A 15,227-nucleotide genomic window follows, 5' to 3' on the forward strand; every position below is an offset into this window, starting at 1 on the left:
AAAATTTAAACAGTTTCTGAAAGGAAAAACATTTCTGTACATTTTATAGGTGCATTTTGCTTCTTGTGATGTGAAGCCTAATCTCCATAATGATTTTTAAATATACCCCTATTTTGTGAAAACACTGGGATTTCCCATGCTATTTATAGACCCTTCACTTCCGGTGACCAGTACTGCACTGCAAGTCTGCTAACCCCACATGCCATTCTGAGGATTGTGAGCTGACATATGTAGAATCATGCTGATATATAGTCCTTTGCAGGTTAAAGTTAAGGTAAAGTCCAGAGAAGCCATTGAATATTGTGAAATTAGCATAGAAGCCTATTGGAAGTGGAATTAGTGGTTTTTAGCCTAAAACATATTTTCATAACAAATTGTAATCAAACACAAAACAAATCAAAAACAGTGTATAATAGGTAAGGTATTCGCAAGTGTACACTATACTTTAAAGTTTATATGTGGTTATACAAGTTGGTGAGATATTTCTTATATCATTCAGATGTTAAAACAAACAATTAATAAAGAAAAAAACATTGCATATTTTGAGAGATAAAACGACAACATATGAAAAAAAAACGTAAAACTTACAATGAACTAAAAGTATTTAGTAGTTCATTCGCAGAAATATATGCAACCCCTTTATTTTGTTTAATCGTTCAATGGAAAGGCGACGAAATTTTTATTGAATAAAGGAAAAATTGTTTAAAATACAGTAAAAACCAAATGAGCCGAACATCATAATTTTGATAAAGATCACGCAATCTTTATCATTGTAGTGCTATTTTTTTTAGCATTTCTTCTAAACTCTTTGAAGATCCTACTAAAATCATTTGTGTGGTAAATATAATAGAAACCTTAGATATAAAGATGATACTTTGGTCGTATTTTATCCTAACTTCGAGAAGACTATATTCAAGATATCTCCCTAATAGTACTTAAGTCTATCAACATTAGTACCAATTAACTTATTTTGTGATCTTTGTGATCAAGCTATTACGCCATTACAGTCTTTCTAAAATAAATTATGACAATACAAAATTCTCATAAAATATCTTGCAAATTTTGTTACGCAGTACACAAATGTGATAATTTGGATGTTCCATTGTTGATTTTCCATTCCAAGATTAATATAATCCCTGCAGTAGCCTCCCTGTTGACCAAACTTTATGACAAACGTGATGACTTTTCATTCAGAATTGTCAACTTTCCTTTCTGTGGCAATATCCCTTCAGCAATTGCGTATGGAGTGTTCATATCATAACTCTACGTTATACCAGACCTTGCCGTAGTACGCGGAGTTTTTATTTCGCGCTAGATTTCTTACAATTATGCTTCTTGAATAGGTCTTTGATATGATTGTCTGTTTGTCTGTTTTCCATGTCTTATCCCTGGATTACATGAATTACATTCTTTTGATTCCACTAGAATATTGGTAGCCTTGATTACACTTTTAAACATGTTATGAGCTAGAATGTGGTGAATGCATGTGGCTATTTCATTTTGTCAATATGGTGTATGTTTTAGTATTACATGTAAATTAAAGCATCGGATGTACCATTGAATGATTTGAATGGTGTGTGGTTGTTGTGTCAGTCCATGTTTGACCTTTCATTGAAGGGACGCTTAAGACGTAATTAAAATAGTTTAACCCCCCTTCAGATTATATGCGTTAGTTCTTAGTCAGGAGAAGTTGGTCATCGTTCTGTCTCATTTTATTACTTTTTTGTTGTGTTTTTTTTAAGAAAGTGTTTTCGTTGTGTTATCATTTGTTTTCTTACCTTTGTTGTCGGGGCCTTCTAGATCTTAACTAAATTTGTGTTTACACATGTTGAAATCATGTATGTGATCTCTGAAAGTATTAACTGTTTTGTATTGAGGTAATACGCATTCGCATTTTTTGTTGAATGTCACCATATACATTCTTTTCCCTATTGTGTTTTCTCCGTAGTAATGGATTGAAGTCTCCAAATTAAAAATTCGACACTTTCAATAAACGATGACTTATTGGCAGCTACATTCTAGATTAATTAGAGCATTTGATTCTACTTTATTATACTGAGTATGACACTGCATTCGGTGATATCAGAACTTTATGAGTGTAAGCATGCCCTTTTTCATAAGTGATATTGTAAGGAGTAAAATCCGGTAAATGTCTAGTCTAGTAGCATGCTAAACTGTCAATAAGTGATAGCCGACGATTAAACCTCAGGTGATCATAAATAGTCTCGATGACGTTGCATTTCGAATTATCTACAGAGAACAACGATCTTTAGTCTTTGTTGAACTCCTTATATGTCTGTTCTAATGCTATGGTTACTCCTTTAAACACGTGCAAAACATACTGAAAATTAAATATTTTCATGATTGCTATTTTTGTTGGTTCATTTCAGTCATTCTAATTCATTAAAAATTTTTACATTTCCTATACATTAGTTAAGCATATTAGTAAAAGACATTAAAATGAAAGATAAAATGAAATAATATATTCTGTTTAATTCAATGGTTTTGACTTATTCATCCGAAAATGCATCCAAGTCCTGAACACGGCTCATCAACTGATAAATCCAGATCTAAACACAAGACCTCTTCCCCGGTAGCAGTTTCTGTTGCGGTAGCATGAATGTGGTAATCTCCCTGAAACAAATAAGTAATTTAAAGAAATGAATTATAGAGAAATTCCAACAAAAATATACAGCCTACATTAGATGTTCCTTGGCATGGGATCTGTATGCAAGTCGAGTATTACATGTTTTTCCGTTTTAGTGTGGAAGTAGTTCCATGAATTTTGTAATAGGTATATGCTTTTTGAAACAAATATTGACTTAGATCGAACATGCTCAAATAAGGCACAGAATATGAAAGGATAATCAAGGGAACCAAGGTTCTAGCGGAAATCAAAGGAATATAATCCATGGAAACAGACAAACACAACGAAGAACATAAAGCAAACAAAATAATACATACAAAGTAACAAAAGTATATGAGCAACTCAGACTCCCTTCAAAACCGGGAGCATTGACCAGGTGCACCAGTAGGGAATGCGTCATCTGCTTATGGATATAGATACACCGTAACGATCCACGAGTTCATGATGATGACCATACAACTTCTGTAGTGATGGCATCAATCTTGTAGAAACATAACCTTTTTTCAAGAGCCTACTTATAAGAATTCTAGCGCGTAACAAAGTCTGCGTAGTTACAGTAGGCTCTGGTATAACATACGAGTTTTGATATGAAAACTCCATACGCAGGTGCTAAAGGGATGTTGCCTGAGATAAAAGAAAAGTTGACAATTCTGAATGAAAATTCATCACGTTTGTTGTAAAGTTTGGTCAATAGTTTTTCTTTACCATCGATTTCTAAGTAAAGGTTAAGATATGAGGCTAACTTTACAGTGTTTGTAGTATCCTTTATCTGAAAATCTTTGGGGTAGAATTGATGTATGAAAGTCCCGAAACTAGGATTGTTTAAAGATAATACGTCATCTATATAGCGGAAATTGAGATCAATATCCTTTCTTTCGGATCAGATCAACTATAAGGTGAGCCTCAAATGATTGACGGATTCGGTCAGCAAGACGAGGAGCACAATTTGTTCCCATTGGAATGCCAACAGTTTGTTGCAAAAATGCGTCCACCACACTGGACAAATGTGTTGTCAATAAAAAAACCAGCATTTTTAAAACATCTTCTGAACATATGAGAAATTTAAGTTTTAATGCTGTAATATTCTGATGATAATCTTGAATTGATGGTCTCCAGCGAATCTTTCGAATTTTTGAGGATCCTCATTGAATTAATACACTACTAGAGTAACAAGTGTTGTGGTAGGATTGGAGACCCTCTTTGACGGCTGTGAGTTTAGAAGTTGAAAGTTTTGAAATAGATTTCGTGGTACATTTTGCAGATCCAGCTATGTAACGTGTGGATTCTTGTGGAGATTAGAAATCCAGTATGTAGACGGTAAATCACAATCATCGTCCTTGATATAGATATGTGCTTTTTGAAACAAATATTGACATACGTCGAAAAAGCTCAAATTTGGCACTGATTATGAACATTTCTTGTGATAGTGGATTACATTTGTTTGTAGGCAACTTACCTGAAGATAACTTGAATAGTTTCTTTATTAAAGCTCTACATGTCATTATGCTAAAAAACTGATCTAAATATATGTAAGTAAGAAAAACTCTCACATTATAATGTGCGGACAACAACAAGAACAGTTTTTAATTTAATGCATCAAATCGCTGAATTAATAAATAACTTCTTTCTCATAATCTTCTGTGCCAGTGATTATTTGCCTGCTTTTAATTTATATTATACAAATGTTTGAATAAAATACTCATAAACGGTTGTGACTTACAGAAGCAAACCAGGACAAAATTGCCGGAACTTTTGGCAATTTGATAGTGTAGCTGTTAACATTAAGTTGCGCAGCGGGCTGTGGACATGCGTTGTACGTTATACCAGATGATTTCAACATGGCGCCAATCTGGGTTCCAATTCCACCCATAATACCAGCCCAGTTTTCGTTGATCATTTGGTCAACCATTGTACAAATATCAGGATATGTGCTGAAAAAAATAAGCAATAATTTTTCACAAAAACAATAAATCATCATGAATTCGTTAACAAACCATCAATTATTGGTAAACCGGTGAATAATTAAATTATGTAATAAGGATCTGTAACTACAATTCTATGTTCTAAATTATCTTATTTGATGTATTTAAATATCTTTGCATTTCAGCAAGTTAAGATTAAAATATGTTTTTTTTTATTCCAAAGTTCTCCCATTTTCCAATGTTCTAATACTCCTACAAAATCAATGGGTCATAATTTATGGTACTATGCATAATACAATGTCATGTTCTTATTACATACAAAATTCCTTGACATTCAGTGTAGTTGTTTTTTGCAAAACTGTGACGGTCAGACAGCGAGGAAAAAACATTATACCTCCCAGTACATAAGGTTAGGCGAAACATCATTTACTATTGCTATCAACGAGGTTAGTGGATCTGAAATCTTTTCGTTGAAATAAAGTAAGAAAAAGAGAGTCTAATGATTCGTTGTTTATAAAAATAAATTGAACTCCGACATTACGATGTTTTGAGGTTTTTTCTGGTGTTTGTTTGTTATATGAATATAAAAAACAGCAGAAAATTTTCCTAGTATTGATCAAGTACATTATTTTGTGTAAATGATAACTTGCGACGACTAAAATAAAAGTTTTCTGATGATTATTTATATTATAATCAGAGAGCTCCGCTAATATACTTTAATCATTAAAGTGGCAACACCCATCCATGCAACTCGAATTTTGATCAAATATTCCCTAAATGTCATATCTCTACAGTGCTCGATTCCGTATCCAAGACTCAAGTCTACTGCAACTTTGTTTTATCTTATAAACAATCTAGTCAACGTGAAACTTTTATTTCCAAGATTTTTGATAAAAGTGTCATCACTTTTCATTATAAAGCCAGAAAAGTGTTGAATCCTTGCTAATTGTGTTATGTGAATGAATGTATTTTGATCAGATAAGATGATTGTATAAGTTATAATCCAGGAGCTTCGATAATATACTAAAATTGTCCAAAATATATATTATAACATAATTACTGAACTCGTGATTGAAAAGCATAAATCGGGAAGGGATTAATCAAATAGTAGATTAACTGACCAAAACAATGATTATGCATCGTTGGCCATGTTCCCTTATCCTTTATGGTAAAAGGCAAACAAGCTTCAACAAGGGGATTTTTTTTCTAAATTAGTCAATATTTAATAGTAATATGGGCATTTAAGTAAGTACGATATGACGTTGGTAACATACATTATATCTCGATCTGTCTGTCTGCTGTGCCAACACCATTTAATAACAGTATGCGTACGGTCGGCAATACCAACAGTCACACATAATATGATCTCAGAGTTAAAGGTAATTTTACACCGATTACATCATTTTAACATCTTTAAACAATAATAATAATTCATATATTTATATTCATATATATTTATTAATTCTTAATTTTGCAATTTTGTCCTCTTTTCTTCTATAAAGGTGGCTAAAGAAATCTACCGGAAAATTTTTCGACCGGACGTAATGAATTTTTAACCGGATAAGTCCAGTGATCCCACATATTTCAATGGATCTGATGATATCTGATAACACAATACCATACTATACCATGAAATTTTCCGATCTCAATATTGTAACGTCATCATGGAAAAATGCTTTTGCTTGTTGTTAAGAAAACAGCGACGAAAAAGTGTGACAATGCAGGATGATGCCAATGAGATCTCTATATCCAGGCAACACAAAAAGAAGGTTAAGTGTTGGAAGCTTCATACAAGGGAGAGTCTTGAAGCCAGTAATTTATCAAAACATGTTTAACCCACCATTTTCAACAGCAAGATGTCTGTAGCAAGTCACGATTTTGATGGTTGACAAGTACTTTACACTTTTTGATATGACTCTGTTCCCTATAAATGTTGTTTAAATTATGGCTTCGATCTCTTGTTCTGATTTGTTGTTATCAATGCGGAGAGCAAAGAAGATCTCAAACCATAAATTTAACTTAAGATAAAAATCCCAATCCCCTTCTTTTAAACCGAACTGTACCATATCTGAAGAGAAACCACAAGATTATCAAAAAGGCGACATCTGCCAAAAAGCTTAAGCAGCAAATGTTAGTCCACGTGTGAATATTTTACTGCCGAGATGTATTCCTCTGACGAAATAGGCCGTCATACGAAGGACTTGCTTTTTACATTATGATTATTTTTTTTAATTTTACAATCAACAAATACGAATTGAATAACGTGGAAAATATTAATAGATCATTGCGCGAATTATTGTGCCATTAGTGTAATTAATGATATCATGGACAGATTTGTAACTTATGTGCATGATTACATTTATCATCATAATAATAATTAGTTACAATGTGATGGCAACTTAAGTGCATATTTTTAGTATAAATTCATGATAGTTAGTTATGGTGCCTCAACCATGTGACTCAATTGTTTGCATGACTTCGTTTGCGTTCTTGGAGCTATTCTGTATTTTTCTGACAAAACAATGTACATATCTAATATTAAGCAATTCATCATATGCATTTTTCATTGAAATTTAAACTCCAGGAAAGACACAAATTATCTTTTTGCGCTTGCTTTAAATTTTTTCAAATCGATTGTGGATAAATTGTCGGAAAAAAATTAAAATCTGATTGACAATTTGTAGAAAATTCATATAATCATTTATATCAGATCTTTAAATCAATACAAGCTATAAAAAAAAGCAATTATAAAAAAAAAACATAATTTCACTGGATTAATTTGCCTTCATTTTTAAAGTGGCCGTCAAAGGTCATAATCTAGGACATTGCATTATCTAAGACACATATGTAGCAAGAAACTTTAAATTTGGTAGTGAGGTAAAACTCAATGAGATAAAGTAATAAAGTAAATTGCCATGGCTACGAAAAAAAATGAAAATCTCAGAGATACCAAAAACCCTCTTTTTTCTCACGGATTAAAATTATTCATTTATTAATTTTAATGACACTTAGTAATATAATGTGTCTAATTCAGATATCGGAATTTAAGAAAAATTTCTGCCAAAATGACGCCATTTTCAAAATGGTTGCCTTGGGTCACAATCTTGGAAATTGTATCTTCAAGCAACAGGAGTGGCTACAAATTTGAAAATTGGTATGTCGACAGAGTTGAAAAGGCATAATAAACAAATAAATTGAGAACTCAAACTGTTGTCGGAAGGGGGTGGCGACATTCGCTATTGATCGCAATGGCAATTCATAGTATCACTATACTTTTTCTTCTGAACGTAAAGATGTACTGGTGATTACTCTCCGACTGTTTATTTGATTCATCCCTGACTTGGCTAAAAAATAAAGTTTGCTCTTAGGCTGTGAAAATATCTTTCGGAATTTCAAAATGGCTGTCAAAAAAAAAGAAAAAAAAACAGACAATAAAAAAAAATCTGTAATATTTGTGAAACTATTTAATTGCATAAAAAATACTCAACTACATATAGCTATTGTTAACTTGCTGATATGATAGGACTAAACAATTTTCTTTTTTAGATAAAGCCTTATTTTTTTTCAAAATGGCCGTCAAAATCGGCAAAATGTCAACATTGTTTGACTTTGATAAAACATATATCTTAGAAAAACATTTCATACCTAATTCAATGGCAGCCTCACAATTTGACGGAAACTGAATTTTTGCCACATGCGTCTCTACATTCAATTTTTATTGGCCCCCGATGTAGTAAAAATTTTTAAATTGTCGGATTTCAATGGAAATTAATATAAAGGATATTCAGATGCCCTTAATGATAAAATGCAGCTTAATTAAAGATTTCAAAAAAGTGTCGGCCGAAAAAAATGGCCGCAACCGTGATAAAAAAAAATGTTCGATTTCGATAAAAGATATCATTAAAATTTATAAGGCCATCACGATCAATGATTTGAAACATATAATTGGCGATTTGTATATCAAAAATAGATCCGTAAACTGGAGACGACTTCTACACGATTCGTGGAAACGTACATTTTGATCGAGTCGCCGACCACAAATTGATCGCAGACTTGATGTTTTATGGATTCTCTCAAAAATTGGTATGTGTATTCATCTTTAAGATCCAAATCAAATCGCGAAAAAAGATAATATTTAGAATACTTAGGATGTTCCGATTAATACTTTGCAGCTTAATTGACGATTTGAACATTGTTCTGGCAACCATTTTTACGTGATCTCCTTTTTTTCTAAATGGCTGCCAACGCAGTAGAAAATTCAAAGATGAAAATTGATTAATAGGTTCTTTGGGTCATCCTGATTTGTAATATGCGGCTAAATTAACAATTTGATTTACTCATTGGTCCCCATTTAAAAAAAAAGCCGCCATTGCAGTTAACGATTAAAGGTTGTCATGAAGTTTAATATTTACGTTTTTAAGGCCGTGCCGATTAATAACATGCAGTTGTATTAATAAGGTCAAAATATAGGACATTTCCATATATCAGAAACCTAGGTACTTAAGAACTTGAAATTTAGTATATTGGTATAGCTATTGCCGCAAACAAGGTTATGTAAAAACAGAAACTACATGTTGCCCATTATCATGGAAACCGTTTTTCCCACAAAAAAAATAAAATGCTCCGATTAGATGAAATTCGCTATGTCATTCTGAAAATGACATGCTGAGTTGAAATTTTGACATTTCAAGAAGATTCAAAACTTGCGTTTATCAAGGCAACCAATATTTCCGCCATTTGTTTTAAATGGTCCGTTTTGGATGACATTTGGTTACATGGGTGAAAATTACATGCTGAATCATAATTTTGGGATTTCAAGACAACAGGAAAGTCGTTGTTGCTATGGTAATTGGTTTTCCCACCATAACTTAAAAAGCATCGATTTTGTTATACTTTAGTTAAAAGGGTGAGTATAATGTGACGCATCTTAAAAATTAGTTTTCGAGGCAATAATTTGTAGAGGAGGTGACTTGCTCCACATTTCGCGAAACGTAAACTTTAATTTTCATTTTTTAATTCTCTTGTCGTTATAAATTTCTTGAAAGTGTCTGCCTTTTTTCTCAAAAGAAGTTCAAACTTTACAAGAAGTTAGAACTACCAAAATTGTTACGTACAAATTTTTTGAACACTACCTTCTATTCCTGAAACTGATGATAGGAATTTGACAAAACTTGTATGCATATTCAGCTAAACAAATCTGAACAAAATCGCAAATAAGTCGCTTGCATCTTGGTCGCCATTTTCAAAATTATCGCCAAAGTGATAAAAAAATTTAAAGTTATCGGATCTCAGTGAAAATTGATATCTAGGATATTAAGACTGTTCCGATTAATCATATGCAGCTTAATTGATGACTGGAACAATGATCACAATTTTTCTTTTCTAAATGGCTACAACGCTGTCAAAATTCAAAATTGTTCAGTTTTTATGAGAATAAACATATAGTTGCCTTAAGTTGTCCCAATGAAGAATATGTCACTCAATCGGTGATTTGAACTACGCATCGGCCGCCATTTTCAAAATGGCTGCCATTATGGTCGAAAATTCAAAGTTGTCTGATTTTGATGAAAATTTATATCTAGACGTTTTAAAGTCTCCGATCGAATCAATGATTTGAATTTATTTGTCGGCCTTTATTTTCATACTGGCCGCCACCACGGTCGAAAATTCAAAGTTGTCCTATTCCGATAAAATTTGATGTCTAGGTTCTTACAGCCATTACAACTAATAATATTCAGTTAAAATGACAATATATATTTCTAAGTTAGATTGGGAAAGGGTAGAGGACACCATCATTTTTTTTTTGTGGAAACCTTAATTCTGATTATTATTATTCGTCCACCTGCCGGCCTAAACTTTGTCCGAATGAGATCTCAAAACACATGTGTAATGCTTCGTTTATCTGAAGTAGTGTCTAATCCTTTGAAAATTTTCTAAAAGGCGGCCAGTTTGAAATATCGCCAAAAAAGGGAAAAAGGTCCAAATGTAAGACACTGTTATATATCGAAAACCAAGATGGCAAGAAGTCCGTTATTCGGTTTAGTCGTAGAGTTGAACATGCTAAACGAGATTTTGCAATGAAATATCTAATTTTAGAGCTAAAATTTTACATTGTTTATAACAATTTGTAGATTATACAAGGGAGTTGTAAAGTATTTTATTTAAATCATAATTTCAACAAAACACTATTGCAAATTGCAACAGTGTTTTTTTTACCATTTTGAGATCAGGGGACATTCTCACAAATATATTTTCAACCTAACGATAGCCTTCTATACCTCAAAACAATTTTGAATAGTTGAATATTATGTGAAGTTCTAGTTCTGACAAAAGGGTTTTTCAGTGTGCATTTGACGAAAGTGTCAAAAAAGCATGTTGGTATTTTTTTAAACTATTTAATAAAACAAAACTAACGATTTTCAAATCAAACATACTTATGACCTACCAAGAGCCAACATGAGCGATGCAGGGTATACGAATATTTCCTAAGAAAGTGTGTCGTGACATTGTTAAAGTCAGGGATGAACTGGATACCTGTCTAGTCAGGTTTCCAAGAATAGACATTTGCATGTCACCTGGAAGCAATACTGGCATTGGGGTCACATTAATGCTGCCGATACTGATAGCCGGTTTTCCTGCTGTACTCCCTGCAAATATAACACGCAACCATTGCTGCTGTAACAATTTGCAAGTAGAATTGTATCCGTAAACGAAATGAATTTAAATTCTCATTGTTGAAAGTTATTTCCGATTTTGTTAACATTAAAAAGAAGAATCGACTATAGGTTACAGACCACCAATTCAACCAATGAGCATTCGGAACGTACGCAAAAATAGTCCTACGCAGAAATTACCCCTGTTCCTCATAGTGCTGTGAAAAAAGTTCTCATCTCATTTAAAAAATTTAAACAGTTTCTGAAAGGAAAAACATTTCTGTACATTTTATAGGTGCAATTTGCTTCTTGTGATGTGAAGCCTAATCTCCATAATGATTTCTAAATATTCCCTTATCTTGTGAAAACACTGGGATTTCCCATGCTATTTATAGACACTTCACTTCCGGTGACCAGTACTGCACTGCAAGTCTGCTAACCCCACATGCCATTCTGAGGATTGTGAGCTGACATATGTAGAATCATGCTGATATATAGTCATCTGCAGGTTAAAGTTAAGGTAAAGTCCAGAGAAGCCATTGAATATTGTGAAATTAGCATAAAAGCCTATGGGAAGTGGAATTAGTGGTTTTTAGCCTTAAGCAGAGGACATGGCAAAATGATAAGTTTCTTGGAATAGCTTTAAACTACTTGGAGATCTTGTAAACTTTGCTATGAGAGGAATACACTACAAAAATCCTTCAAAATATGCATTTTTTTAAGTTATAGGTCCAAATTATGGAAAATTGGTCTTTTTGGCTGAATTTTATGTCCTATCTTGTGAAAAGTGTAGAAAATTTAATGAAAATATCAAATATTTAACTTTGAGGGCTATATTTACTTAAATATGGTGGTAATCAGCACTTGAAATCAAGTTTTGTGTAAATTTGAGCAAAAATTTGATTAGAAATGAGGAAAAACTCACTTTCATTACTGCGGTTAAGGACATATAAGCATTTCCCTATGGCAACATGGAAAATGCATTTTTGAGTACTTTTTTTGCTTTAGGTGCCCTTTACTTGTCATGTTTTATTGTGAAAACACTGTATTTACAAATTTAAAGCCAAAGATATCACCTTTTGCGAAAATTTAAAGAATTAGGGTTTTTGACATGTGATCAAGAAAAAGGGGGAGGCATGTCAGACATAAATTTTTAAAAATAGACTAATTTTTCAGAAAATGACTACTTTTAAAGGCTATCTCTTTATTAATATTGTAAGAAAACAAGTTGTGATTGATTTTTTTTATTTGAAAAGTCAGAAAAAGTTCTTTGCAAATATTAAATGCATTTAAGTATGGTAGAATATTGTCACTTTTTTGCTCGCACAACTTGGTTACCCTATATTTAAAAATCAAATATTTAAAAAAGTGCTTGTCACATTTCACTGAAACTTTGCAAATGCATTCAGTATGTGTATAGGAAGATACTTGTGTAGTTATTTATTTTTTCTAAGACAGAAAGTGACCCTTTAGGTTACAGACCACCAATTCAACCAATGAGCATTCGGAACGTACGCAAAAATAGTCCTACGCAGAAATTACCCCTGTTCCTCATAGTGCTGTGAAAAAAGTTCTCATCTCATTTAAAAAATTTAAACAGTTTCTGAAAGGAAAAACATTTCTGTACATTTTATAGGTGCAATTTGCTTCTTGTGATGTGAAGCCTAATCTCCATAATGATTTCTAAATATTCCCTTATCTTGTGAAAACACTGGGATTTCCCATGCTATTTATAGACACTTCACTTCCGGTGACCAGTACTGCACTGCAAGTCTGCTAACCCCACATGCCATTCTGAGGATTGTGAGCTGACATATGTAGAATCATGCTGATATATAGTCATCTGCAGGTTAAAGTTAAGGTAAAGTCCAGAGAAGCCATTGAATATTGTGAAATTAGCATAGAAGCCTATGGGAAGTGGAATTAGTGGTTTTTAGCCTATATCAATCGGAAAAATGTAAATATTTCAAAACATTTTTATTTGTAATATGAACTCCATACAGAAATAAAATACTATACGCAAGAAGATATGTTTGAAGATTTAAGTTGCACAAACATACATTCATTAATGTTAAGAATATGATTATTTACCTTATAACACGAGATATGACATAATGTTTTGAATATGAATATATTTCTTGCTCCCAGGTTAATATGGAACAGGGTTATGTTGAATTCATCACTACAGAAGTTTTATGAACTCATGGATCGTTATGGTGTATCCATCTGCACCACGAAAACTGATTTATTCAACGTTTCATAATTTTCCCTTTGTCTACCCCGGAATTGACTTTTTGTGAGCAACTCGGCGGGTGTTTCTAGAAAAGCAGAGGACGCTTACCCTACCGGTGCACCTGGTCCATGCTCCCATTTTTAGTGGAGTCCGAGTTGCTCATTTGCTTTTGTTACTTTGTATGTATGATTTTAGTTACTTTATGTTCTTTGTTGTGTATGTATGTTTTCTATGTCTGGGCTTTGTACATTCTTTTGTTCCCTTGATTACTCTTATTAAACATTCGTTTGGCTACAATTGTTAGTATTTGACATATGTTCATTGTGTAAATTCTCTAAAACTGAGTAAGATTGAAATTATGCCTTATCTTGACTTTGCTTGGTCGGAAATACTCGAACAATTTTAATCAGTCCAAAGGTACAACAGGTACCTGAGCTTAACAAAATATAGGGTTGTGTAAAATTAATAGTGAACACAGCTTATCTTTCTGTTCAGCTAAAAACAAACCCTCATCACATACTGACAAAATAATAATATAAGATTTACACATTGTATTTACGCACCTGTATGAACCTGTATGAATACACTTTTAGTTTATTGTTCCTTGATTAACTTCTTTTAACTGAACGAATTCTAGTTATAACTGATCATAAATATATATAAAGTCCATTTGTTTTTGATTTAACGTCTCAAAATTCACAATTAACATTTTAACACTTGATTGTTAATTTTAAGTTGTACTTTAAGCAAAAAAGAGCATTTATATCCATTCAACCTTCCGCCATTATTGTGGTTTGTATTAGTTTTACAGAGAAATGTTGAAGTTAAAAGGCGTTAACCTTTTAATCTAGTTGAGCTATACATTAATTATGACTACACATTTCTAAATTAAAGACAAAGCGGTATATGTTAGACAACAAAGACTTGCTTCTATTGTTAACTCTAGTAATTTTTCGGGCATATAACCTTACTTTCTTTCAATCGTATAAGAGTTCATCAGATTTTGTATGACTGATTGGTTTTAAAGAGCTTTATCAGAATTTGTCTTAATCATTCGTTATAAAGGGTTCATATTATTGTATTTAAATTATTGGTCAATTTTGCAAAATCCTTTTCTCGTAATCATATTTTAATTCACATAATTCATGAAGCAATAATAAGTAACCATTCTTACCACATTGTGAATACTTTAAACTGGTGTATTTGGCGTTTGCCACACAAAGAACGGCTAATAAGCAGAGTACCCTGGACATGGCTGAGTTTGGCGACAGACAAACTTGTAGAATGATTCCAGCCAAAATGTAGGACTCGTTTAAACACGAAAAGAACGGAGATAAGGATTTGATAAACTACATTGGCATGAATAATGAGGACAAACCGAATGGTCAAATTGAACATATGAACAGAACATGAAAAATGAATTTTCATAGATGATTAATTTCATTTTAATTTGTGCCAATCAAACAAATTCCGAAACACTGACAAGGAGTGGTTATGATAGTTCTGAAGATTGTGACAGTATAAGCGTTGTTCATAAAAAATATAGATATTTTGATTTAAGTTCAAAGTTAGATTTCTTTTAAGACAGGGTACTGTGAGTTCATTGCAGAACAGATGATGCGTATGTAATATCTTCGAGCAAAACGTAACCGAAAACGGCCTCCCCCAAAATATTTGCAAGAAAGTTCATCTAAAATTTAGAATGATTTATATTTAATCTTCTTATAAATGGTACTTTTGACCATTCTTATTTCTGTTTTTCAAGAACGATA

General features: G+C 32.5%; 1 protein-coding gene across 1 annotated transcript; it reads right to left on the minus strand.

Annotated features, from left to right (window-relative positions):
- Window positions 1–2,473: 2,473 nt before the first annotated feature.
- LOC148599475 (ganglioside GM2 activator-like) lies at window positions 2,474–14,788 on the minus strand. Its single transcript, XM_088557626.1, has 4 exons — window positions 14,630–14,788; window positions 11,015–11,216; window positions 4,368–4,578; window positions 2,474–2,634 (listed from the first exon to the last, which is right to left on the minus strand). Exons 1-4 carry the CDS (start codon window positions 14,706–14,708, stop codon window positions 2,515–2,517), a joined length of 612 nt encoding a protein of 203 aa, XP_088413752.1. The 5' UTR covers window positions 14,709–14,788; the 3' UTR covers window positions 2,474–2,514.
- Window positions 14,789–15,227: the final 439 nt, after the last annotated feature.

The sequence above is a fragment of the Perna viridis genome, chromosome 13, assembly GCF_037379345.1.
Source record: "Perna viridis isolate PV_CMFRI_1.1 ecotype Kerala chromosome 13, ASM3737934v1, whole genome shotgun sequence".
NCBI lineage: Eukaryota > Metazoa > Mollusca > Bivalvia > Mytilida > Mytilidae > Perna > Perna viridis.